Source organism: Corvus cornix, chromosome 3, assembly GCF_000738735.6.
Source record: "Corvus cornix cornix isolate S_Up_H32 chromosome 3, ASM73873v5, whole genome shotgun sequence".
Taxonomy (NCBI): domain Eukaryota; kingdom Metazoa; phylum Chordata; class Aves; order Passeriformes; family Corvidae; genus Corvus; species Corvus cornix.
The window spans coordinates 73,298,507-73,323,795 of record NC_047056.1 but is presented as its reverse complement, the minus strand read 5'-3'; the positions used below and the strand labels follow the sequence as shown (position 1 = coordinate 73,323,795).

General features: G+C 34.5%; 1 protein-coding gene across 3 annotated transcripts in view; it reads right to left on the bottom strand.

Moving 5' to 3' along the window:
- ASCC3 (activating signal cointegrator 1 complex subunit 3) overlaps positions 1 to 25,289 on the bottom strand; it is a 252,669-nt gene that overhangs the window by 82,389 nt on the left and 144,991 nt on the right. For all 3 annotated transcript variants that reach the window (XM_010403548.4, XM_039568654.1, XM_039568655.1), the window contains exons 15-20: positions 15,138 to 15,329; positions 14,588 to 14,812; positions 8,327 to 8,446; positions 4,159 to 4,323; positions 3,438 to 3,524; positions 1,063 to 1,239 (exon numbers count right to left, since the gene is read on the bottom strand). In XM_010403548.4, coding sequence (XP_010401850.2) covers positions 1,063 to 1,239; positions 3,438 to 3,524; positions 4,159 to 4,323; positions 8,327 to 8,446; positions 14,588 to 14,812; positions 15,138 to 15,329 — 966 coding nt within the window. The remainder of the gene's footprint in view (positions 1 to 1,062; positions 1,240 to 3,437; positions 3,525 to 4,158; positions 4,324 to 8,326; positions 8,447 to 14,587; positions 14,813 to 15,137; positions 15,330 to 25,289) is intronic.

Genomic DNA, 25,289 nt, shown 5'->3' with positions numbered 1-25,289 from the left:
GTTAATGAAGATCTGAGAAGAAGACCATGTTGCCTCACTAAGCATGCCATAAATGAGACAAATAAAAGCAATTGCCTTGAAAGCAAAGATTAAAAGGACTGTACTGAAAATGATTTTGCTGTGCAAGTACCACAATTTTTATGATGTGCACAATCAATTCAGCATTTTCTCATTTATACCCATACGTCCTACAAAATACAAACATTTCTGAAGAAGGTTATATTACCATGAAAATGTTGCTAAAAGCTATGTATCATTTTGAATATTTAAATCTCATCTTTAGTACCACCTAAATGCAATTTCTAGATTAATTCTTTGCAAAGTAGTTTTGTAAGGATGAGGCAAAAATAATTCCATGCAACATGTTTGCTGACTGTTAAAAAAAAAAAAAAAAGAGTGAGAGAGAGACGAGCTAAAAGGGAAAACTTTTCTTGGGTCACAGTTGTCTAAATAGATCCCTGTGTCATGATCCTTTATGTGCATGCCCGTGTAGTAACTAAATGTGCATAACAATCAACCTGTCAGGTGTCAAATGAAGCCAACAAACAAGTACATAGACTGGTATGTAAATCTGCACATTTTTTGCTAGATTACATCTAGCAACAGAATTACAATAACACATCCTTCTTGTGTAAACCAAGATACATGAATCAAACACAAATTATGCTTTGCAGAACGGAGTATAAAAATACACAAAGCATAAAAATAGATTACAACAGTTTTTCACATTTAGAAGAAAACCCTGAAATTTAAGAATATAATTTCTGTGCAATCACAGAGCTACTAAATATAACAAGATTATAGGGATAATACAAAGAAAAAGGACATTCATAATTAACAAAAAAATGCCATAGTCTCCCAAGGTAACCTTTTGCAAAACTTTTCTATTTAAGTGTTATACCGCACAGGCATGCACACACATGGGGCTCTGATTTTTAAATGAACTTGCATAAAAACGTACAAAAAAGATGCAGATCAGGTCCTACTTATATAATTGTAAATATTTGGGACAATTGAAACAGCAGAAGACAGCAACAGATACATAGAAAATACTATTTTTACCTGTGCAACATATGCAGAATCTGAAATAAGGGAGAAGCTGTCCATCTCCCCTCTGCTAATGTATGTTTGAAGGAGGATATTAATTTTTCCATAATTGTTTTCCACACCTCCTGGAGCAGGAAGTTCACAGAAATCATTTAGTAAGGTATCTAGCTCTTCTATTTCTTCTTCTCTTACCTAAAACACAATTATACATTATGAAGAGGCTGAAGCAATTTGATAAAAATTTTTACACTGAAATCAAATTTTCCTTATAACATAGTTACATTACTTTTAAATGGAATCTCTAACTTTAAGGAGAAAAAAAAAGAAGAAAAAAAGCAGTAAACCCACGTCTTCCACAATGTACCTAATAGACCATAATTGAAACTATCTTAATAGGGACACAATTACATTTTGTTATTCATCACCATCTATTAAGGTTGCCATTGACATACAAAAATTTGATATGCCACAAAAATTGAATCTCATGACCTTACCATCCTTCATCTGATGAGATTTCATTTTTTATTTGACCAGAGTAAAACCTCTGTCCATCTGGATTAGGGCAATCTTGAATTAACATTAAATGTACTCATTATAGTTACACAGTTTGCATGTGGCATAATACATTTTTAAACTCAAAACTGAGAAGTACTATGATTCATCATATTAAAATTTTCACTGTTAATAAGATTAAGTCTTAATATGAGTAAAGAAATATTAATATCTATGGTTTGAATAATGCATAACATTTCACATTCTAACTGATGACCCTTACATGGCAAAACTAGCATAAATCTACATATTCTTTGACTTACTGATAGTCTGTTAGTGTAGAACTTATTTAAAGAGGGTAAATGTTTGGTCCCTGCAGGGAACCATCTGAAAGTAATTTTTATTTGGACCTGAATACCTGACATACATAAGACCCTAAGACAATTGGGTTAAAATCCCCAACTTTCTAGTCACTAGTCCCACAGGAAAGAAAGACATGAAGTACACAACCATCATAGATGACTCCAGGTTCAGGGGAATACTATGCTCTGCTTACAACAGCATTTTTAATAATTTTTTTCTGCTCTTGCACAGCACAGTTCAGGTCTAATCCAGATCTGTATTTCAGCTACTGGTGAGTAACATATCTCAAAATGCAGAATTTTTAAAGTCATTATGGAAACATGATTAATTTATCAAAAGTCACAACTTCTATCACACTGAGGGGCAAATCCTGGGTTATTCTTGTGAAAACCGGTTACTAATTTTAACATTCAGAGCTGCACAGCAAATGAATCACAAAAATCTGGAAATGATGGTGCACTGATACCATACCATATAAATCTGAAAAAGTAAACTAGAAAAACTGTCCTTTAGTCAAGAAGCATCACTCCTAACTTTATTACAAATATAGAAACATATCACATCATATTTTCCATATGCTTTCCTTTTAAATATTAAATTACACTAAATTTAGACCTAGTAAAGCAATATCACTATCATAAAAAAAACCTTCTAGCTTGGAAAATGTTCCATGTATGACTGTGAAACCTCACTGCTTATTATCTTCTATAATAGAAGAGATTACAGCAAAATAGAATTTCTCCATTAGATAAAGAGACAGTAATACCCGGACAATGTGTGCAAATATGTAAATATGTAGATAGTGAGGGATTCACACTGCCAGCTCACAGAGCCAGGTGAATGAGAGCCAACTCTGATCTGCAAGTTGTATAATTGTGGTAAAAAGGCAATGAGCCCAAGCTAACAAACCCTGTGGAGTCTGGCTCGTACCTCTGTGAAATGGAAGCACGGGCAAAAAAGCTCATGCCAGCGTGGAATGCATTTCCTTGTGTCCTACCCACAAAGGAGGCAAAATGGGAGATTGGAACTGAACTGAGTAGAATAGAACAGTAATCTTCAAGCCTGCATAAAATCTGTTATGACAACTTTCTAGATTTCAAATTTGAATTTATGAGAATTTACTGTTCTGCCAATCTAATATTGTTCCCTGGAGGAAATATATCAGAGTTCACTTCAGTGAGTCCTGCCTCATTCCTGATAAAGCAAAGTGTTCAGGGATACATCCAATAATACTTTAAACTTCTCATCCCTAGGCACCCACTATTCAAATGGACATTTAGCTTCACCTCTTAATAATTGAAGAGCTGAAAAGTTCTTAAAAGCATTTAAAAGAAATTCTCAAAGATCCATAACTAGTTATTAAATGTGCACCATAGTTCAAGCTGAACTATGTATAAGTTTGAGTGAGAGCATATTATGTCTACTTAGAAAATATTTTATAATGGTGCTTAACATTTAAAACTTGTGTCTGTAGACAATATTTATGGAGCAAGTACTACAGAAGTGTCTAGTTTCAAGACATTCTTTAACTTTACCTTTATCTGTTCAAACTCTTCAGCTTTTGATACTATAGCAAGAATATCGCCTTCGGTTTTATGAGCATCAAACAATTCATTGAAAGTCTATTAAAAATAAAAATAATTGATTTGTCACTGAAAATAAAAAAAAAAGTATAGCAGGAAACAAAGAAACATTAGCCAAGATTTTAAAAGGCATATAAGGCTAAAATGCAGGTTATTGGAAGATCAGTGATGCAATTTAAACAGGAACAAATTCGATAATGACTTTCCAGCAGTTTAAGAAAAACAGTCCCTCCCACTCCCTTGACAACACCAAAATCAAGAGGTGGCCAAATGGTGTGGCCATTTAAAAAAATAAAGTCTAGGACATACCTGAGTGAATAAATATGTGAGACTAATTACACACAGTGACAGTAAACATAGACATTACCAGACACTACACTTCAATGTGCTATCATATATTAATAGTTGCACACACCATGGATATCAAAATGTTTCTTATAATTCTCCTAAAGGAGTCAAAAAGACTATAGAAATTTCAAATCTCACTTCACACCAAGTCTAATTTTTCAGTATTGCTTGATATTTTCCTATTTCCTCTCCCCCCATTTCGGTAAATATGATTTGAAAATGCAGTGAACAAATCAGATACATATTCTGTAATATCTTACAACTATACTAGGTATACATTAAAAAAGAAGGAAAAAACCTCCAGAAACAGAACATCATCTTTTACCTCTATAGTATTGTATTTAATATAGTAGTGGCTGGCAGTTCTGCCTAAATCTGTTGAAGAAAAAAAGCCAGTTCGTTCTTCAAAGCGGATCATGCGGGCTTTGTCCAGTTTTCTGCCAACTTCAATTACCAACTGTTCTCTGTGCTTTTCTAGACTTGGATCCATCTAGACATGAAACACACACATTTATTTCCATAAAAGAAGTGTTAAATAAATATTTTTCTTGAGATAACCCAGTCACACAAAGTCAAAAATCTGATAAAAGGAAGGTACAGTTAATAAGTCATGATTTTCTTGAGATCTCATTAATAACTGTTACATTGACATTATTTACCAAATATTTACCAAACCTGTATGTACAGGACAAAATAATCAGAGTAAAATTTCTTTTAGAATTATTTGAGACAATGTAGACCAATATTACTTATGAAACAGCAGCATGATTATGAAATAAATTTACATTGAAATTTTTGAAAGATGCTTTAATGATAAAATATTCATTAAATTATCATTACTGTATCACTTCACAAAACATGTCATCTTATGGCATCTTCTGTTTATGAAAATGGCTGAAGATATACCTTCCTGTGTAGTTGACATGAGGATGGCTTCAATTGCATCCATAATAGATCAAGCTTCAAATTGAGTGGCTTAAATGTTTACTAGGAAAAAACTTTAAAATCCCCCGAAGGAATTGGTATGGGAAGCTTTGGTATGTTAGTTGGGATATTCTAATTACTGAGTTACAGATGTACAGAAACATTCATGTTAAAAGCACACCAAGGAGCTTCCTGTGCCCAACACCATGTCTATTCATATCAAAGTTCAGGAACTTGGACATTTGTTCAACTAAAAATGCACGTTATCTCCTTAGTACATAAAAGGCTGGGCAAAACTCCCATCTGAGTGGGACTTCTGTATAATTGGGTGTTTCCACATCAGGCACCTGGGATGGGTGAAAAGGGATTCAGTTATGTTAACCCTCTGGTATATGTGGACCTGAGATACGGCTCTAATTAGACAAGCAATAATTAGTTGATAAGACTAAAACACTGTTCTAGTCCACAGGCAGTATTCTTATTTCAGGTCTCGTGTATAGCTCAGATTTTCTACAGAATAAGCTATTCCAGCCCTCCTGGTAAATCTGTGACAGAGATACATGACCAAGACAGCAAAAAGGAGCAGGATTAGAGAACCGTTATGCCTTGGTTTGCTCTGGTTTTCCCTGGGCCAGGATTCAGTTTCACCTTTGTGCAGAAGTACATCATCTCACAGCTGGTGAAGCTGCAGACAAACGTAGTCATCTCCACAAAGCAGCTGCAAAACTAGATCCTAATATTCCATGTTTGCCAGTTACCCTGAAGCTGTTTCTCCTTAGTTATGGCTTGCCTTAGTTTCAAGTCAAAAGCTAACATGGCAAAGGTCTAGACTTCTTTTCTCAATAGTAAGTCATGCGTTGAGGTCAGATTTCAGAGCAGAGTTGGTCAAAAAAAAGAGTGATCTAGATGCCAGATGTTCAACATTTCTTAAAACTATTGTGGGGGAAAAATTAAAAAAAATATCAAAATGATTCCTTATTCCTTTGGCAGTCCAAAGTACCTGCCAATCTTTTTGCCTTACATAAAAGCTAAAGCCGTGGCAGCAGACTAACATTTTTTACAAAGTTTTAACTTTAAAGGAAAGGTCACCAACTTGAAAAAGCTATGAAACAATATTTGAGTCTAGAGAATCCATGGTTAGCACCCTTCCTGTTGAACTTGCATAATTAGAAATCCCCAGCATAAAATCCAGCCTAGAACAGCTTTAAGCCATACTCTTAAAATGAGCCTTGGCATGTCTACAGAAAGAAACTGAGCAGGTCCGGAGTATGCATATGGAAATCTAAGAACACATGATGAAGTACATTACTATTCATGATAAAGTACATTATTATCCACACCGTTTTCTCTAACTTACTGAGAGAAATGTTGGGCACAAGCTCCTCTAACTTTTATATCCAAACATAAATTTTATGGTGATAAAAACCTCTGAACTGTGGGAACACCAAAGAGTGGAACAAAAAAGTGGAGAAAACAGACAAAGGACTTTATTTAATCCAGGCACCTTTCCTTTGGAACCCCAGAAGTATGAGAAAATGCCTGTAATTCATATTACAGGCTTCACTAATACAACATTTGCATTTGCCGCACTTTTTCCTTCCACTCTTTGTTTCCTCTTGCTCCTCATCATTAATTTTGGCCCTTTTCACAAATCAGTGAGAAGCATTATTGGCATTTCTGGCAGACAACTTGAAAAATCACAAATCAAAGCAGCGGACCTGCAGTAGCCTACTTGTGGGGGTAGCCCAGAAAGATCCTGGAGACAACACGTGGGGTACCAAAGATGTGCATCCTATTGTGTGGACGCCCTAAGGTGATTACTGGATGTAGTGAGTACCAGTGGAAAGGGAATGGAGAATGAATTTGCATTACCTCAGTCCCATCAAACAGCTAGGAAGTGTGATCCATGATGAATATAGGGATTCTGAATGGATAACACTGATCGTCAGTCAAAACAGAGATAGAAATTGGCACACTGCAACATTACTAAAATACAGTAATTATAGGTACCAATTATGAAAATTGGATACCTATACCTAGAGTGGTCTAATTGACCAAATCTTTGTTTATATCTGCATCTGGCACTACAGCATCCATATACTACCTAGCACACATTACCTTTGACATTTAAAATTGGTTTATCTAGAAAATAAGGAGATTTGCATTGGTTTTGCTCCTAAATGAATGGGTAACACTTCACATTGATATAATTTTGTTACTGCCTTAACTCAAAAATATGAATGCCTAGTATAAGCCCATCAAATCAAAACAGGTAGAAAGAAGGTTAGTGAAGAATATAATAAGTGCTGGCAATCTCCACTATCTCAGCAGCTAAATAAAAACACTAGACCAGGAGGAAGGGGAGAAACTCCAGTTCATTATTTTTAGAATTTATAAAAAGTATTTCTGTTAGTGTTTTATTGCTTTTTTCACCCCTTATTATCACCAGGGTTACTTTTCTTTTAATCTAGAATTTGATAGTGAAACAAAAAAAGGAATTTATATTAATGGGACAACATCGTTCTTCTCACTAGCAAATCAATTTTTGCTTCTCATTTATCTATTACTTTGGGTTACATACTGTTATAGTAACACATGGTAATGGACTATGCAGCTTTTATAGAAAAGAAATTTGAGACGACCAGAGGTCTAAAGGTGTCTGTAGAAGCTTCCTTAAATAGAAGAACACCTATTTTCAATGGAGTTTCCACCATCAGAGACAAAAAATATCAAAAATCTATCTCCTGACATATACCTGTACATGTCACCATGACCTAGCAAACTGCTGCTCGCAATATCAAAATAAATTACAAAGTCACAAAACAGATTCTTGCCATGAAATAAACTGCAGTTACCATACAGCTGGGAGTCTGGCCTGCATTAGGCTCAATTAACCATGTCTGACTATGTTAACATTAAATGCTTGTAAACAGCTGTACAAAGAAAAAGGTAACGATATTTAGATAATCTGCAAACTATTCATCTTCCTAAAAATTACAGATAATGGAAAAAATGTGGGAAAAAACCCCTTATGTAAATGTGCTCTGATTCATATCACTGCATGGAACACTTGTAAATAAACAAAAAAATTTCCAAATACATTAATTAAAAAGTCGTATAATTAATAAATCATGTGAAAGAAAATATCACCCAATTAAAAATGTTATTTTATAGTTTATGAGATGTTATGCCATGAAACATTCTAAAACAAAAGTTGACAAGCGTGAGGGGGAATCAAGCAACTCAAAAATGCTTTCTTTTATCATTTATATCTAGTCTACAGAACTGAAACACTGAAAACAAACCAAGTTAAAGTAACTGTGTGATAAGAATGAATGGTGTCTGCTGGAGCATAACTTGACCAGTTAAAACGTATTTTTATGTGAACAGAAGGGGCCTCATAATTCAGTGTTAAAAACACTGCTACAGAAAATATCTTCCTTTTTCTAAGCACTTTAAAAGAATTGCTGATGTCAGGTTAAGTAGAAATAGCAAATATTTATCTTCACATCAGGGAAGGATTAGAGACCCAGGACAGGTTACAGATTTTTTTAAAATGCATTTTATACCTGATAAGCTTTGTGACTGATGCCATATACTAATGGATTTGCTCTCATCCGTACATAAAGATAAGTGTAACTTATCCACTTTACTGCTTCTTCCACATTAGTTACCGTACCAAGAGCAATCTGGAAACAGGAGAAGAGACAAAATTAAGTATATATGTTACAGCTGTACATAAGTATTTGGCTGAAAACACAAGGAATTCAGAATATTAGCACAAGATTAAAGAAAGGGTTGGGATTTTTCCAACTTAAATAATTTTGAAATAATCCTAAAACAATAACTTGAACAATTTATGCGTCTTTATCTTGTGAACATCTAATAACATGGGTTTCTTTGACACAATATTATAGATACAGTGACCATAAACAATCTTTCCTACACCGCTTATGATTTTTAAAATTAAAAGTTAATATTGAGCAAGATTGTTATAAAAATAAAAAAGACAAAACAAAATAATTCTGTAGTGGATATGGCCAAGGTAATTTAAAGAAGAGTACTTGAAAAGAAAAGAATCTACATTTAAAAGATTAATTTCATCATGCCAGTGTGAAAGCACAATCAAGTCCTAAACAAAATGATACCAAGAATCTTTAGGATTTTTCTTCCTCATACTTGGCAATCTCTTTATACACAGTCTTTATAGTTTTCTCCTTTTGTAGCTGCAAGTCAAACATACAGGTACCTGCTACATTTTTGTTGAATCAAAATATAACAAAATTGAACAGGTAATATTCACATATATATGTAAACATGTTTATTTATATTTCAAGGCTAAATCAGGTATACCAAATCACTTTTTTTACTAAGTGACTTTTTTTTTTTTTTAAAATTCAATACTTTTACCACCAAACCTTTAACCACACACACATTTTTACTCGATAGCTTCAGGTCTATTTTGTATTGGTTACATTCATGAGAAACATTTTACCGCTTAATTCCACTTAACCTGATTTTACCAGAAGAATTTAATATTTCCTGGATGTCCCATGAACAAACCTTTTTTGGTTGTTGCTGGTTGTTAAAACAAGCATAAGTCCCTCTTACCAAAGTTTTGTGATCCATTACTGCATTTTTTAAGCTATTTTTGTTTTATTGGTGTTTGGATTTCACATAAATGTTCCACGTGACTTGGCGGAAATAATAAAAAAAAAGCCTACAGAACTAAGTGAGTACATATGCATGTTCAGACTGAAACATGTAGACCTTAATAACAATATTGACATTATTTTTCAAATAACATAAATATCTGGTAAAAAATAAAAATGAAGGCCAAAATTGCCTTAAGTTAACTTAAATCCATCAAAACCTTGTTAATATCAATGTCTAATAGCATGGAGTAACCCCAAGCTTTGTTTTACACATTTTTCAAGTGATATTTTGTTCTTCAAAAGCATAAGGAGGTTGGGGAAGTCCCATTTTTCAAAGTATATAGCTACATAATGCACTGAAGTAGCTACAAAAGCATCCAGCTCTTCACAGACTACTACTGGGAAAACATGGAATAGAACCCACAGGTTACTATTACTTGATTTGTACACAGGTTATTTTGAGCATTTGGTTTCTTTCCATGACTCAAATATCTTTCAGTGCACAACTTGAAATAGCTTAGCAACATAGTCCAATAGCAGCATATTCAACAACCACTTTCACAATCATGAAAACATAATATTCTTGTTACTGAGGACCATGAAGTCTGACAAAAAACAAAACAAAACACCCCTCACTTTTTCTTTGCCCCATTTGTTCAAATATCTGACTCTACTGCTATTCTATTCTAATTAATTATTTTAAGAGGTTAAAAGCGAAACTGAAGGAAAACAGCAATTGTGAAATACAGTTGGGTTTCAGATACAGTACTGAAATCTAATACTGCACTTTTGTTCTTCCCCCAACTTCAATAATTACCATGCAGTCAAATAAACCAGAGTAATATCTAAATATTTGCTGCCATCTAGTGTTCAAGTAAAGTTCTTACGGATGGAAAATTTATCTTTCATTAAAACAGTATGAATGATCCAAGTTTCCAGCATTTCCTCAACTGTGTAGTAGGCACTTAGTTACAGATGGAATAATCGAGGAGTAGAAATATTTACTATGTTGACATTGTATTGTCCAATTGCACCAGTTGTCATAAAACACTTTTGATTTTTCACAGTTCAAATGCAAACAACGGTGTTTTCTCACTCACAGAACGCAGTTTTGAGTACTACATTTACCCAACTCACTATGTAATCTTAAATTACAGTAATAATCAGCATCACACAGTTTTAGCTAATTTTGCAGTGACTGATGTTGCCATCACTGAGTAATGTGCTTAGGTGCTTAGTTGCATTTATTGTCGTTTGTTTTCTTTTTGCCTTTTTTTTTACAAATGCTATCCCACAAATTTTATCTAGTCAAATGATATTTCAGAGGATGCAGTAAAAAGTGTAAGCAGGTACAAGTAGCATGGCTTTTGGGGGGCAGGTTTTGAGAAATGAGTTTTTCTTTGTGATATTTCTATACAGATTAGAAAGCAGCATAAAAATATTACTGATAATAGCTACTGAACTTATTGTATAGCATAATACATTCTTTTTTACATATGTGTGCCTTTGTTACAAATATAATGTCTGTTATTGTTGTATAAGTGAGTCAGATTACACAAAGAAAAACTTCTATATATGAATCAAATATTTGTTGTTATGGTAAGAGAGCAAGGAATCTTTCTTACAACCTAATAAGCACTTTTCTGTTTGCTTTGGAAACCAGTGGATTTTAAATTACTATTTCAGCACCATAAGACTATGGTCTTATTCCTCTAAAGCTTTTGAAATAATTTCTTAATGCTACTAGAATTGTCCAAAATCAGACAGAATCTCCTGTGCTTTGCCCCATACCCAGATCACCCATTCAGTCACCCACCTCCTGAGTTAATTTTTTTTAGGAAGGGCTCTGAAGGAATTTTTCATCTCTTCTGAGAACCCTTTCTTTCAAGACAAAAGATTAAGAGGTTTGTCCAGAATAAAAAAGTCACCACATTTTACATTCCTGTCTTCAGAGGAAAATCGTAAGCACATGCAAGTAAAGGCAAACATCCTGGGGAAGGTATACCTACTGTCCAGCACTGCAAATCATTTCCTAAGCTCTCTGGGGAAAGGAGTTGTCCCAGCAACAAGCTGGAGTCCAGCTGTGGTTGTCAGGGAGGGCTCTATCAGGTGGAAACCATTAGGGAAGGAATGGTGACCTGCATTGTATGAGCTATTGATGATAGTTCCCAGATAAGTTAAAGTTTATGGTCTAATTAAACCACATCCCCTGCATCTTATCTTTCTTCCTGTATTTCCAGAAAATACAGCTGTAGGTGTTTTCTGTTTGCCAGCTGGTCTACTGCCCCAGAACTTGCTCCTCTCAACTACGTACCCTAACCAGCTGTTTATTTTATTGCTTTTTGCATTCTATTATGCCCACTGGCAGAATTTCAGCAAAAAAAGGAAAAGGGCATCTCCATGCCTATGTTGATCATCACTGATCATTTACTATTCTGCTAATTTTTAGGAGAAAAAAATCCACAAAACCAACCCAAAACTCAAATCTGCAGGAGAGAATTCACAGTGGACATTCAAAGTCTTAATTTTGGTGTCAGCTCAATGAAATTGGGTATATTTCAGGTTTTCCCACTTGGAGCTCTTCTAAGAACAAAAGCACTGGAGCATCAAGATCAGCTGTCTCTGAAGTTAGGTAACAGCAAGTGCTGAAGGGCAAAATGTGGCAATGAGGAACAAGCATCATATAAATTTCTTGCAAATTCTCAAACTATTGCATCTCAAGGTCTTTAGTTAAAGGTATTGGCTTTGCACTTGGTATCTTTAAATGTATTTTTATTCCATTTTTGGACAGTTTTTTATGTACTTTTCTGTTTAGAAACAGCTCCCTGCAGAGAGTTCCACAGTCTAACCACCTAACTGACTTCTTTTTGTTTTCTAAACCTGCCACTGGCTCATCTCAGCCAAAACACCCTGATTCTTGTCCCAGGAGAGATGCAATCTTTTGTCATATTACCTCATTTATTACTTCACAAAACTCTGTCACATAATCTTGATTTGCCTTCGTTCTCTCCTGAAGCATACAGAAAAACTGGTGTGTTCCTTTCACAGAAGCTGATTTATTCCCTTGCCCATCCTATCTGAAAATTTTCTGCTTCTAGAAAATTAATTTTTACATGGAGATTAGAAAAAACTGCAATTTTTTTGCACTATTGCCCAAATTTTCTCTCCTGCACCACATTAAGTCTATGTACAAAATTCAAGGCTCAGGATTCCCCTTAGCAATCATGTGGCTAGGATTATATGCTATATTACCCCAAATATCTGAATCATTCTTACCATCTACCTATTGCTGCCAAGAGACCTGGTCTAGATAAAGGCAATTTCATATTCTTCTGGAAACATGAAGTCTTCCTATACTTCCAACTGCTGCCCTCATTTTATTAGCCCTTCTTTCAGCTACTGGTGTGTCCATAATAAATTAAGAATTTAAACAATTCAGCAGTGCTTCTGGCCTTTAATTTGTTTCTCTTTACAACTAGAGAATAAGCATTTGGATTTCCTGAATGACTTGTAATAAAAGCAGATTTTGCTCCAACAATATGCTGTTTTATTATACATCAGTGCAGATTTCCTGGTGCTAACAATGGGCTCTGTTATGGAGAAGATGACAGTGGTCATCAACATACTGTCTGGTTTCTGGAACAAATCAGTCAAAACCCATGTATTTCGTATCCATACAGTGCTTTGTTACTACCAAAAGGGCAGAAGATGCCTAAAACTGAATGTGCTTCCTAAGATTATCTACTCATCCAGATGATGGCATTTGTTTTAAAACGCACTTTTTTTCCAGAATGCTGGAGCCTATTGGAATATTCATCCCCAGATAAATGCAACAATTTCTCCTAAACCACCTGTATCCTCAGAGGATTCCCCTAACTTAGATCAAATCAGCATACACAGAAGTTTAGACTGACTCCAAATAAAAGGAAATTATAAAGTTACTTTCCAAAAAACACTGACACAATAGCTCCTTATCAGTGCTCATAGTATCGATTATCTGTAATCTGGCAGGTACTAATTTTTCCTGCATGTTATGACAGAAGACTAAGTAATATCACATATGTTGCTTTCATGCCCTTGCTACACTATTGTACTCCATTCCTATTTCTACTAACAATCATTTATCACAGTGATTAACAAAATTCTGACTGCATCTTCAGCTTATGTAACCATACCATGGTTATGGAATCTAGGATAATTTTAAAGCCATGAGTACACTGTTATTTTCAGATAACTCCTATTACAGAAAATCAGAAAAAAAGACTAACTTTCTAATATTTAAAAAAAGTAGAAAAATCCTCTGCTGTGAAGGAAAGTCTACCCAACCCTTGTTTCATGTATCTCAAAAAAAAGAACAAAGCTCTTCTACGAAAGCTGGCTGGATTCTACCCTTGTGAAAAGGCACATGGTATCCCAGATCACTCTCTCCTGACTTATTGTGGTGCTGAACAATAACCACAGGTAATCCTGGCCTATACAACCAACTTTAGGATATAAATTTTTACTGCTAACACGTAAGTTGCAATTTTAAATAACTGAGCATCCATCCAGTTCCACTTAGAGAATATTCAGAAGTGTCTATCTCTAGGATCATTAAGTGCTATCAGAAGGAAATGGTTGAGAGCAATCTTTAAAAGCCTATTCTTAATAGACCAAACAAACTACAAATCTTTCAAAGTGATAAGCAGTTTTATGTCACTGGACATTTCAGTTTAGCTGACCTGCTTGACTTCAACTGAAAAAATGTCCAGTGCCTTTGAAAAAAAAGTTCAAGCCAAGTCCATTATTCTCCCTGTATTGCAGTCAAACATGTGAATTTGTTTATCTACAGAAAGACAGGCTTTAATTTTTTTGTGGATTTTAGTTTTCAGTTATGCAGAACACTTACTAAATTCTAAAAAAACCTCTTCTGATTCAAAGGTAAATGCTGCATTGCTACAGTTTTATCTTAATGGTATTTTGACCCTCCATCCTACTTTGAATACCTACTACCTTTAGTAAAGGACTCCCATTTTCACATATGTAGCAGTTCACTTAAACATACACACCTACACACTAACATTAATAAAATATGTACAATGAAAATTTTATTAAGTGTGACAATATTGCATTCTTGTTTCAAATATTATCAATCCTTTAAAGTTTGCTATTTTCTCTAAACAAATCAAAAGTTACCTCTGCATTTAAGTTGTCTGCAAGGCTTTCAAGAAACTGGCTTTCAATTGGGTTCTGCTGTGTAAGAAGAGTCAGGTAATGACTGAGTTTATCATGAGTTGTAATAATGATGCCTTCTCCGAATTTGTCAAACTGAGGCCGTCCAGCTCGACCAAATATCTGCATGACATCTAAAATTCCAAGGTCAACAAAGGAGCCTCTTTTTGCAGCATATATTTGTGTTCCCTGGTTGAGGAAAAGTTAATAAAAATTAACATAAATACACATGAATATAATCCTGATGAGCTGAATACTGAAATTAGGCAAATACAGCATGATTTCAGAAGTGTACTTTAACTAATCCTTTCATAATCTTTGATATATTTAAATCTTTACTATACAAACTAGACTCCCACTGGAGAGAATCAGTTTAATGAGATATAAATAACATTTCAAGTCAATCAGGTATTTCCCCTCCAGGCCAGAAACTCACAAGAGATCTTGCTATCTATACTTCTTCACAGGTTTCTTCTAAGACAGATAACTGCTTGCAGAGTAGGGAAGCTCTTACCTTAATAACAACAGCATGAGCAGGCAGATTGACACCCCAAGCGAGTGTAGCTGTACAAACCAAGACTTTGATATGTCCATTAGAAAACAAGTTCTCAACCAAACTTCTGTCTTGCCGCAGCATTCCAGCATGATGAATACTAAATCCATCTGGAAACAGCTCACGTAACTGCTTATTTCTGGATCTCTGTACCTAGAATGGACAAGAATAATAATTAAATTCACTTCTAATTACAGAACAAGAAGTATTGTGTTAAAAAAAAAAAAAACAGGAAAAGATTTGAATATTATTATGAACCATAAGAAAGAAACTTTTCTATTAATGTCAGACTTTTCATCAATGACAGTTTGCGATGGTTTTCTATAAATTAATTTTTCTATACTTATTGTCCAAAGAATACACTTAATTGTTTAACAGACTGTAAGAAGCTCAATCTTTGTACAAAAGTATAGTTTCACTTAAATGGAGATTCAAGTTAACCAACAGTGAGTAACACTGGAACTGAGAACGCACTTATCACTGTTCCTTAAAAGCAACTCTTTCAGATTGTGTAGGCAGCCTGGACAGGCTTGAGGCAGCAAGACACACACTATACTTTACACCAAGGAGGGGATACCCTTCCCCACCACCAGCCATTGCCTTGGTGCAGCACAGCCTGAATCAATAAATTCATAACATTGAACCAAACATCTCATCTACCCCTCATTTTTCCTTTCCCGTACACAGGAAGCGGGGATCTCGGTCTGCAAAACCTCCAGCCTCTTGCAGGGTATGAGGGTCTGTGAGCATTATTTTTGGGTGCTGGCTTTATCATGCTTCATCTAGACTGAACACTGACTGTAAGTTGTGAAAAACTAATATACTTCCCCAATTTGCCACAAACACTTCTGATTTTCTGCCTGTCTCTTCCACATTCCTACCTGCTGCACTAACTGCCTTCCAAAATCAATTGCTGCTAAATATGACACCAAAAGGGTTGTGGTAATGATGGCTCTAATCTTTCTCTAAACCAGATTTCTTTATCTTTGTCTGTGGAGAATCTCTATTTTTTCATAAACCACACAACGGTTAAGCAGTATTTGACACTCACTGTATTTTTAGCCTTTCATATTATAGTGAATTAATTCTAGATAAAATTAGATTATTATTGTTGTTATTGTTGATGTTGTTATATCTTCACATTTACCATTTCCTGACACACAGCCAACCAAAATTTGATTTATGGGATACAGAGTGGGTAAAGCAAAGCAAAACATGGTTCACAGCACTGGCAAACTGCCAAACATGAACAATAAATCTCTGCAAACACAGAAATAAATAGGGAGATGGGAATGCAATTATAAAGGAGGACATGAAAAGAAAAATATTGTAGGAAAACCACATTTCTCACTTTCTCAATTATCCAGCTTCTCAATATCTGATCTTTCCTGCTTTAGTAGTAATTATTTACTATTCGTTTAAAGGAAATCAAACTCAGCTTTTAAACGACACATGACTTTTTGCCAAATTTAATTAACTGCTGTAGTGCTGAAAAATGAATAAATAATAAATTGATAAAGTGGCCCTGCAGTCCATGAAGCTTATTCTTCATGAGCTAACAAATGGAAAGAAATATTTCATAAAGAGCACAGATGCACCAAGACTTGCATTTATTGATTATCAACAACAAAATTCACAGAAGGTTATGGAAAATTCACTTCAGCTGCATACCTGAGAATAACTGTGACACAGAAATTTGGATGGATCTTGATTACACCTGGAACTTGGTGTAAGCATTTAATGATGAATTAGCTTTTTTCTTAAATAAGTGATTACACAACCATCAAAAAATTCACTTTTTTTAGTAGAACTTTTTGTACGGATCACATGCCTATTTTATGTGCTTTCAAAAAGCACAATTGTTCAATATAAAAGCCATTACACTTTAAATATTATAGTCTTAGCTAAAAAAGCAGAATCTTGCTCTCAAATCCTCACAATTTAAAAATTGCATACCTATGTAACTTGATTGCTTATGTTGTTTAATGTTTTGAAAGACAGGGCAATATACCAATGGAAAACCAATAGTAAAATTGTTAATATATATAGAAGAAAACTATTTATTTATGGTTTTAGAAAGTACAATTTCATCAATTTAAGAGAAAGGAACTTGTGAATATAATAAAAAGAAAGAGGAAGGAGAAAGGTTTGTGCCAGAAAATGTATTAAGATATGGCAATGCTAGTCTGACTATAAATCAAGTACTTACAAGCTTAAGCTTAATCAACTTAAATTGTTTAAAAATATGTAGGTACACCTACATGTATCCATCTCATTGCATTTAGAAAGAATAAAAACATAGTTCTAAGATCTACCACACATTCTAAAACATCTTTGAAGTATTTAATATGTCCAGAATTCATTTACTGAATCTGTTCATTTATTGAATCTATGGAGTGCTAGACTTCTAGGTTACAAAGATAATAGGTTAGAAATCTATGAAATAATTTTTTTTCCAAGACAGAAGATGATGAACTTTTTTAAATGAAAAAAAATCACAGCTCACTTTTGACATAGGAAAAAATCAAATGCTGAGAAAATAAAATTGCTAGTTATTCTAGGTGATTCTATTAACTGCACAGAAATGGAATTAATTTTCTTCCCATAAATTTGTGTTCACTTTAGATTATAAAGACACAAGGCAAGTTAGTTCAAGAACAATGACATAATCTAATTTTATAAAGTCCACTTGAGAAAATAAAATAAAAAGCCAATTCCCATGTGTCAGTGATGCCTTGAAAGATTGCTCACACAGTGTATCATTTAATGGCAGCATATCTGCTTTTAAACAAACCTTTTACACTTGCAACAATGAAGTGCATGGCTGTCGTATTTAACCTGGATTTTAATGGTTGCAAAGACAACAAAATCAAGAACTACTAAACAAAGGAAGTGAAACTATAAAAACTTAATATTGCTTCCACCTTGTTCTATTACAGAATAAAACTAAAAGGTTTTGCTTAAAATTTATACAAAATGTTACTAAGTGCCTCAGGTGTATGGAGAAGTTGTGATTATGAGGTGTAGCACTGGTCTCCTGATTAGAATTGATTTTCTTTCCCCTCCCTTATTGCTCAAGAGGGCTGAAGATTTATGACCTTTGCTTACATGTGTGTGTGCATCTAAAACAGTATGTGTTAAATAAATTCCCAGTTTAGCTTGCTGCCACCTATATTTCTCCTTTAAACGTCTTGAATTTCATGCAATTCTTGATTAAGACACATTAAAAATGTCGCAATTAGTCATAGAAAAATGCCCTGCTTAATTTTAATGAGAAATGATGCATGCATAGCAGGGAAAAAAAATCCAACTTTTCTGCTAAAGACTTATAAAAGGTAACACCCTTCCTTCCCCTTTTCATGCATCTGGCATCACAAAGGTATCATCATTCATAAGAACTGTAAGATGCATGCTCTTTGAAATACTCATACAGTGAACTAAAGAATGAAATTTCTAATATGCTTATAGATGCCTTTTTTCTTATTTTATATAAAAAACAAGTAAAAAAGAGCAATAAAGCTTGATTATGAGAAGCAGCTGCCAATAAATTGCTTCTTGAGAAGTAGAACATGAATTTATGTTGTTTTTTCTTTTTAATCTCCAATTGCTACCCTTATCTAGGACAAAGTAGATCATCACTACTTGCTATGATATTTTTTTTCTTTCTGTAGATTACTCATTTTTCTTTTATGCTTCCTCTTTTTTGATATTGCTTCAAATTCTGAATTTGGGTGTTTTTTCCCACTAATAATGCAGGTTTTGACTCATGTATTTTCTTTCAATAACAGAAATGGCACAGGCTATTCTAGCATTTTTCTCACGATCTCCTTACTATAGCAAACTTCATGCTCGTGACCATATGACTCAATCATTGTAATTTCCTTTCTGTGGAGTTCATAATAGGGCAGCACTTGCAGTTTGTTCAGAATGCACCATTATACTTATTCACTGGTTTGAGCAATTCTGAGCAATTTATTCCCATCCTCTATTCTCTGTACTGTCCTGACACCCTGCAAAGTAGCAGCTCTTAATTTTGAGGCCTCATTAGCCTCACTTCATGAGTGTTGGAGCTCAGATAGCACAGACATCACAGACACCTATACCAAACGAAGTAAGGGATCTTTTGCTGCAGCCTTCAAAGAACAGCAGTTATAATTAGTACTACTACTGTGTGATGAATACAATTCAAGTATATCCAAAGTAACTGTTTAATAACTTTGCTCAAGACATCAGAAAATGTAATTAGTAGGTTGACCTTCTAAATTGTTTTAAGTCCCAGCAAGACAAAAGCCTCCTCTGCCTCATTCATATTATTAATACTGCTGAAAATGCTCTGCTGCTTCATTTTAAGAATAGTGACTGTCTTTCAAAATTTATGAGATCAGGGTAGGATGGAAAAAGTATCCATTTACTCCAGAAGTAAAGGTCAGCTGACGGAAGCAGAATGAAAAAAAGGAAGTTGAGGAGTCCATCCATGGGCTTATTCCTGTTCCATAAATATAAAAAATATAGGTATGAGAGAAACAGAAAGAGATGATCAAAGGACTGCATGATCATTCACCACTTTTGCTCTTCAGAATTTACTACATTCATATTGCATAATAATTTATCTATATATGTAAAAGTTTTATTCCTTTATTGCCAATTGCTTCTTCAAAGGGGAGAGACTAAAACTTGGATAAGGTAAATAAAATCATAAGAATTAAAAAAAAAAATTTCAAAATATAGTAGTTTTTTGCTACAGGGAAAAAATGTGAGAATGCTTAATATGCATTTAGAGAAGTATATGAAACCTAGAGAAAATATTAACCCATGAAATATAAGCAGTAACATTATCTGAGGGTTTAGGACAACAACTGTATGGAGAAATACAGATGGGAGTCTGAAGGGAGAAAAAAGGTATGCATTTGAGGTACAATGATATTACTTGAGGACTGTCCTTTTATGAATTAGAACCATTATTCATATTATTCCACTTGTACTGTCTGCATAGTAATTAAGCTATCAGCAGCTGTTTCTAGGACAAGGATAAAGCAACATTTTATGGGGTATCAGTAAGATTACTTTCCTTGCTAGCATTTCCTGGCACTAGCAGCATTAGCTTCACTGACTACTCATCCTGCAGCTGGGTCCTGTGAAGAACCCAAAAACTACTGAGAGCTCACCTCACCAGGACAACACACATGACCTAGCAGATAATTTCTGGAGGGATGCAGAATATGCTATTCTACTTAATGAGTATGCACGCTCATTCTCTACATCTTCACTTTTCTAATGTATCTAACTATTCACTTTGTATAGTTATCCTGAAGTAGTATCCCTGTTCAACACTTACTCTTTTACTGGGATATAATTAGTTGGTACCTAGCAAGACATTATTTGAAGATGGTAATTCTAGCAAACAAATGTGAATCAGTTTGAATTTCTCCTGGAAGAGTCAATAATCTAATCGTCTCCCTCTGGCGATTTAAGTTCACTGTATTAAAGTTAGAATTTTTTAAACCTATGAGTTACTGTCTGATCAATTTACTGATACCTCAGTAAGTTCTGTAAAGTGCTCTAAAAACACCTCTGAAGGAGAAAGAAAGTAGTGGGACTACTCCAATCAGAGCAGTCTAAAAAGAATTCCTATAAATTATACTTTGATTCTCTTTTTAATTTACAAAGGAAGAAGGTGTAAGGCAGAATTTCTGGCACATTTTTTCTATTGCCCTGGCCTTACCACAGATCCTAACCTATTTATTGCATAAGGTTGTGTTTCATCCAGTTGGTACCTTAGGGAGTGATGACTACCAGTTAAAGAAGGGATTGGTATGGTGTCCAGAAATGTCTTGCCTTTTTCAGTGTGTTCTTTTTATAGTACACTGTTACATCATAGCAGCCCCATCTTTTTTTCATTGGAAAAGTTATATAGTACATAGAGAATGAATTATTCTACTGGAAAAGGAGGAACAGCCTTCAGATTCAAAAACTTGAGCAAGAGGTAAACATTTAATGCAATCTTTGATTCCTCAGGTCTATAATCTATAATGCATTAGACAAAAGTGTTTACAGATCTCACTGATCAGAGAAGCTAAGGAAATGTAGTATAATGTTTAATATGTTGCTTTTTTGCACCAGCCAGACAAGCCAAGAATGAAAGAAACATGAATGCAAGTCTGACCATGCACAAATGATGGATTTGTAACAAGTCACCGAGGACATGGACACAGTTTCAAGCTACCTCACTTAATGCCCAGCCAAAAAGGCCTACAGAGCAAAAAAATGAACTATTTGTATAGACAATACACTACCTCAGCTTGAGCCAGAATTTTATAACATGGACCAAAGTAACCTAACATTTCACTTCAAGCCAGACTGCTGTGCCTGTCTAAAAATGGAATGAATTACTGATTCTCAGATAAAAGGGTTCAAAAACTTAGATTGAAAAATAATTCCAGCAGTAGGTTTAGACAGAAAGGAAATGTTCATTATAATCACCCAGTTTAAGAGCCACCTCTCAGTGAAAATACCAATATTTTTCATATATTGTACAATACTAAGCATATTTCTATTGTTTATAGCAAGTGAATAAAAATTATATAGATACATTTTTGTACCACTTCAGAAGTATGATGAAAATCTGGACTTCACCAGATCTGTGACACTAGTCTGTGACTCAATCTCAAATCTTATTAAGACAAGTGCCAAAACATTTCAGTTTAACAACATGCAAATGCACATTAATCAAGATTGAATTAATTGTATAACATCACAATTTTAAATTGCATGCAAAATCATTTTAGTCAAAATCTTATTTTCTTTTTCATCAGTTTAGAATTCAACCACTCTCTTTCTGGGAACAGATGTATGAACCATGTAAAATACAGCAAGGTATCTATTTGTCTCCAGCCTTTGAGACAAATAAGTGCTGTTGTCATATTTGTTAACCACTAGGAGCACACAGATGAAAAAAACATCAATCTTGGTCTGTTTTGCTGACAGCAGAAGTTTTCAATATGGTGTTATAAAACTACCCGGTAGGGAAGATATACAGCATGGAAAGAAATTGATACAGAGAGCATTTGATGACTTGCAAGGATGAATTTTTACTGGTTTCTCTTTGAATACTGACAAACTCTGGAGACCTAGTTAAACCTTTTGTTGCTGTGCTTAACTGTGCAAAGATTTCAATATCTCTACTTCAACAGGAAACTGATACTGCATGGTGTCTATAAAAATGTTTGTTATATTTGAGAACACCTCCTTTGCTTTGTAATACTCAAAATTGCCACTCTCCTGAGCCATGGCAAGACTGAATGTATTTTTAGCCAGAAAAATGAAAGCAGGAAGTCTTTTAAAGTTCTTTCCAATACTGCTGCAGCTTACTTAATACATATTATAATGATTTTTAGTGCAACTCCTCCTCAAAGGCTATACTGAGACATTATTAACCCTGCAAGAAAAATATTCCATGAACATTAAGTGTATTTCTCATTTCATAATTAAACCACAAAAGTCCACTAAACGAAGCAAGCATCTATGCAAAGTGACAGACTGAGGATTCTCCAGAAGAATGGAATTTTTCTCACAATTCTTACATATAATGGGAAATGTGCAGTATGAATTAATAGTTTACGTGGTTTTCAATCAGTTGTAGACTGGCATCATTACATATGACCATGAAAAGCTGAAGCTTATCTTAAACCAGGAAAGTAATTTTTAGAGAGACGAACACTAAGTACTGAATGTCTTTTGATTTGGTATTGTGCCTTGGTTTCTTCGCTCTTCTAGCTTCTGTCCTACACAGCATGGAAGATAAGCATAACAATACTAAGACATGATAAAAAAATCCAGCAGTCAATAAAAGCGGCAGAAATTCTTAAACCAAAAAATGTCACAATTATATTCGCTACTCCTTAAGTAACTTGAACTATGTAACTTGAACTTGAACAAGAAATAAACAAAACCAAGAAAAAAATGTAAACAAACTGGAACATCAGACCATCTGCAGCACCATAAACCCAAGCTTTTCTCACTGATACCAGTGTAATATGAAGACCCATAAGAAAATTCATGATGTAATAGGCATCACATAAAGGTTTTGGTATTTTTTATTGGTGTACTAATATTAAACAAGTCTCAGAACTAAAGACATTTTTTTCCTCCCCTGCCTTTGCTATTACAAAAGAATTTCAGGGATTCCTTAGTAACCTTTGTAGCTCAGGGTTACCAAATCTCACAAGAAAAGCAGTTTTCAGAACTCTGTAAAGGATATGAAGGATCATACACGTTTATGTATTTTCATATTGCAATGTTTATACAGTAACATCTGATTAATTATATTAAGTGGTAACTACTTACTTTATTTGATAGAGAACTAACAAAAAAAAATCTATTAAGAAACGACAGATATTGAAATGATGAGACCAGTAAAACCTGATTTCCTATACATTTTATATTCCTTGTGCCTCTGTCCCAACTCAAATGCTTGCTCCATCAGATTTCCCTAACCTCATCTTGCCCAGCATTATTTCACTGCATTACTGTTTCACAAACTTTTCCACTGCACCCTCAGGACAAAAAAAGACATCTTAAAAATGTAATCTGTAAGGCTTATGGTGATTTTCAACACTATGATCCAGTTATTACTAACACCTCTGACAATGATGTTGTCTTTTTTGCTAGTTTTATTCCAAATTACTTGCAGGCTACTCTCAAGTTCTGCAACTTCAGTGCACAACTGTGGAGTCTGTGGACTATTGAACATCATTCAAAATCAGTTTTAAAGGAAACATGATGTCTTTACACACCTGAAAGGGCACAAAAGTAGCACCTAATAAGTGACAGAACAAGAGGGTTTCTATTACTATGCTCTTATGGCCAGCAGACTTGGGAATCTGGAGTTAGTTTGTCAGCTGAACGAAGACAACTATTAGGCTTGCTGTCAGAGGAAATCAGCAGATGCAAGAAACCAGCACTGTGCAGTCACCTCCAAACAGTTTAATTTTACCCCCAGATCCTGTTCAAATGTAGAGTATTTTCCGACAGACCTCTGCTAAATTACAAGACCCCTTGCAGTTTCAAACTCTACTGAAAAAAACCAGGTTTTTTTACTGTCCTCTCTTAAAAAAACTCCTCCTCTCAAATTCAGCCTTTATAGTACCAATATTTGATGTTACTTACCAACATTTTGTTTGATACTTCATGAAGCCTGCAAGATAATTGCTTTGTAAAGTTTAGAAATCACAGAGATGAACATGTTTATGTATAATTAGATATGGCTTTCAAAGACTGTTTTCTACATCTACAGTTCTTTAAGCATTTACATAACCTAGCACATATACCTCCCACCCAAGGCTGATATTTTGAGCAAATGAATACTTAATTTTCTTATTCAAGTAATTTTTATAACATATTTACAGAGATTTGAGAAAAAAATACTGCACTGAAGTGAATTCATCCATCTGCCTTGGGATATATAAACAAGATTACAAATCCTCTGCAAAACTGAGGAGCTTGCTACTGTTAAGCTATTGTAATTCATATGCTGTTATTTTAAAGCAGGGTATTGAGTTTCTTCATCTAGCTAACTTTAAATGTCTTACATAGCAGGTAAATCTTAAGGGAAATATAAGAAAATATCTCACATATCAAACATGCCTAGAGACTAAATTATCTGATACGGGAAGAGGTAAGGAGATTGTTACTTTCTCACTTAACACAGTACATAGCAACACAAAACAGGTGAGAGGAGAGCTGCTGTGCTGATTGCTTGCACAGTCCCTCTCCAACCCTCGTTAATTTCCATTTTTCATACTCTGTTTACTTATCTTGCATACATTAGTGCTAATGACTGTTCAAAAGTGTCAGATGCCACACCATGGGCTTCATTTACTTTAATATTTTAATTATATTAACATTCTTCTGTACAATTAGTAGTCATATCTGTTCAAATCATTACATCCTTCATACACTTAGTCTCCTTAAAAGAGCTTTTCATTTCACAACTCTGCCCTATTTTAAGAGCAGCCTGTGAGAGACCGAAATGTTAAAGGTTAGTGATTCAAAGCAACTGGCCATTTGTGGAGCTGGCAGGGTGCTTTGCTCATACCAGGTTTGCATGCCCCCTCC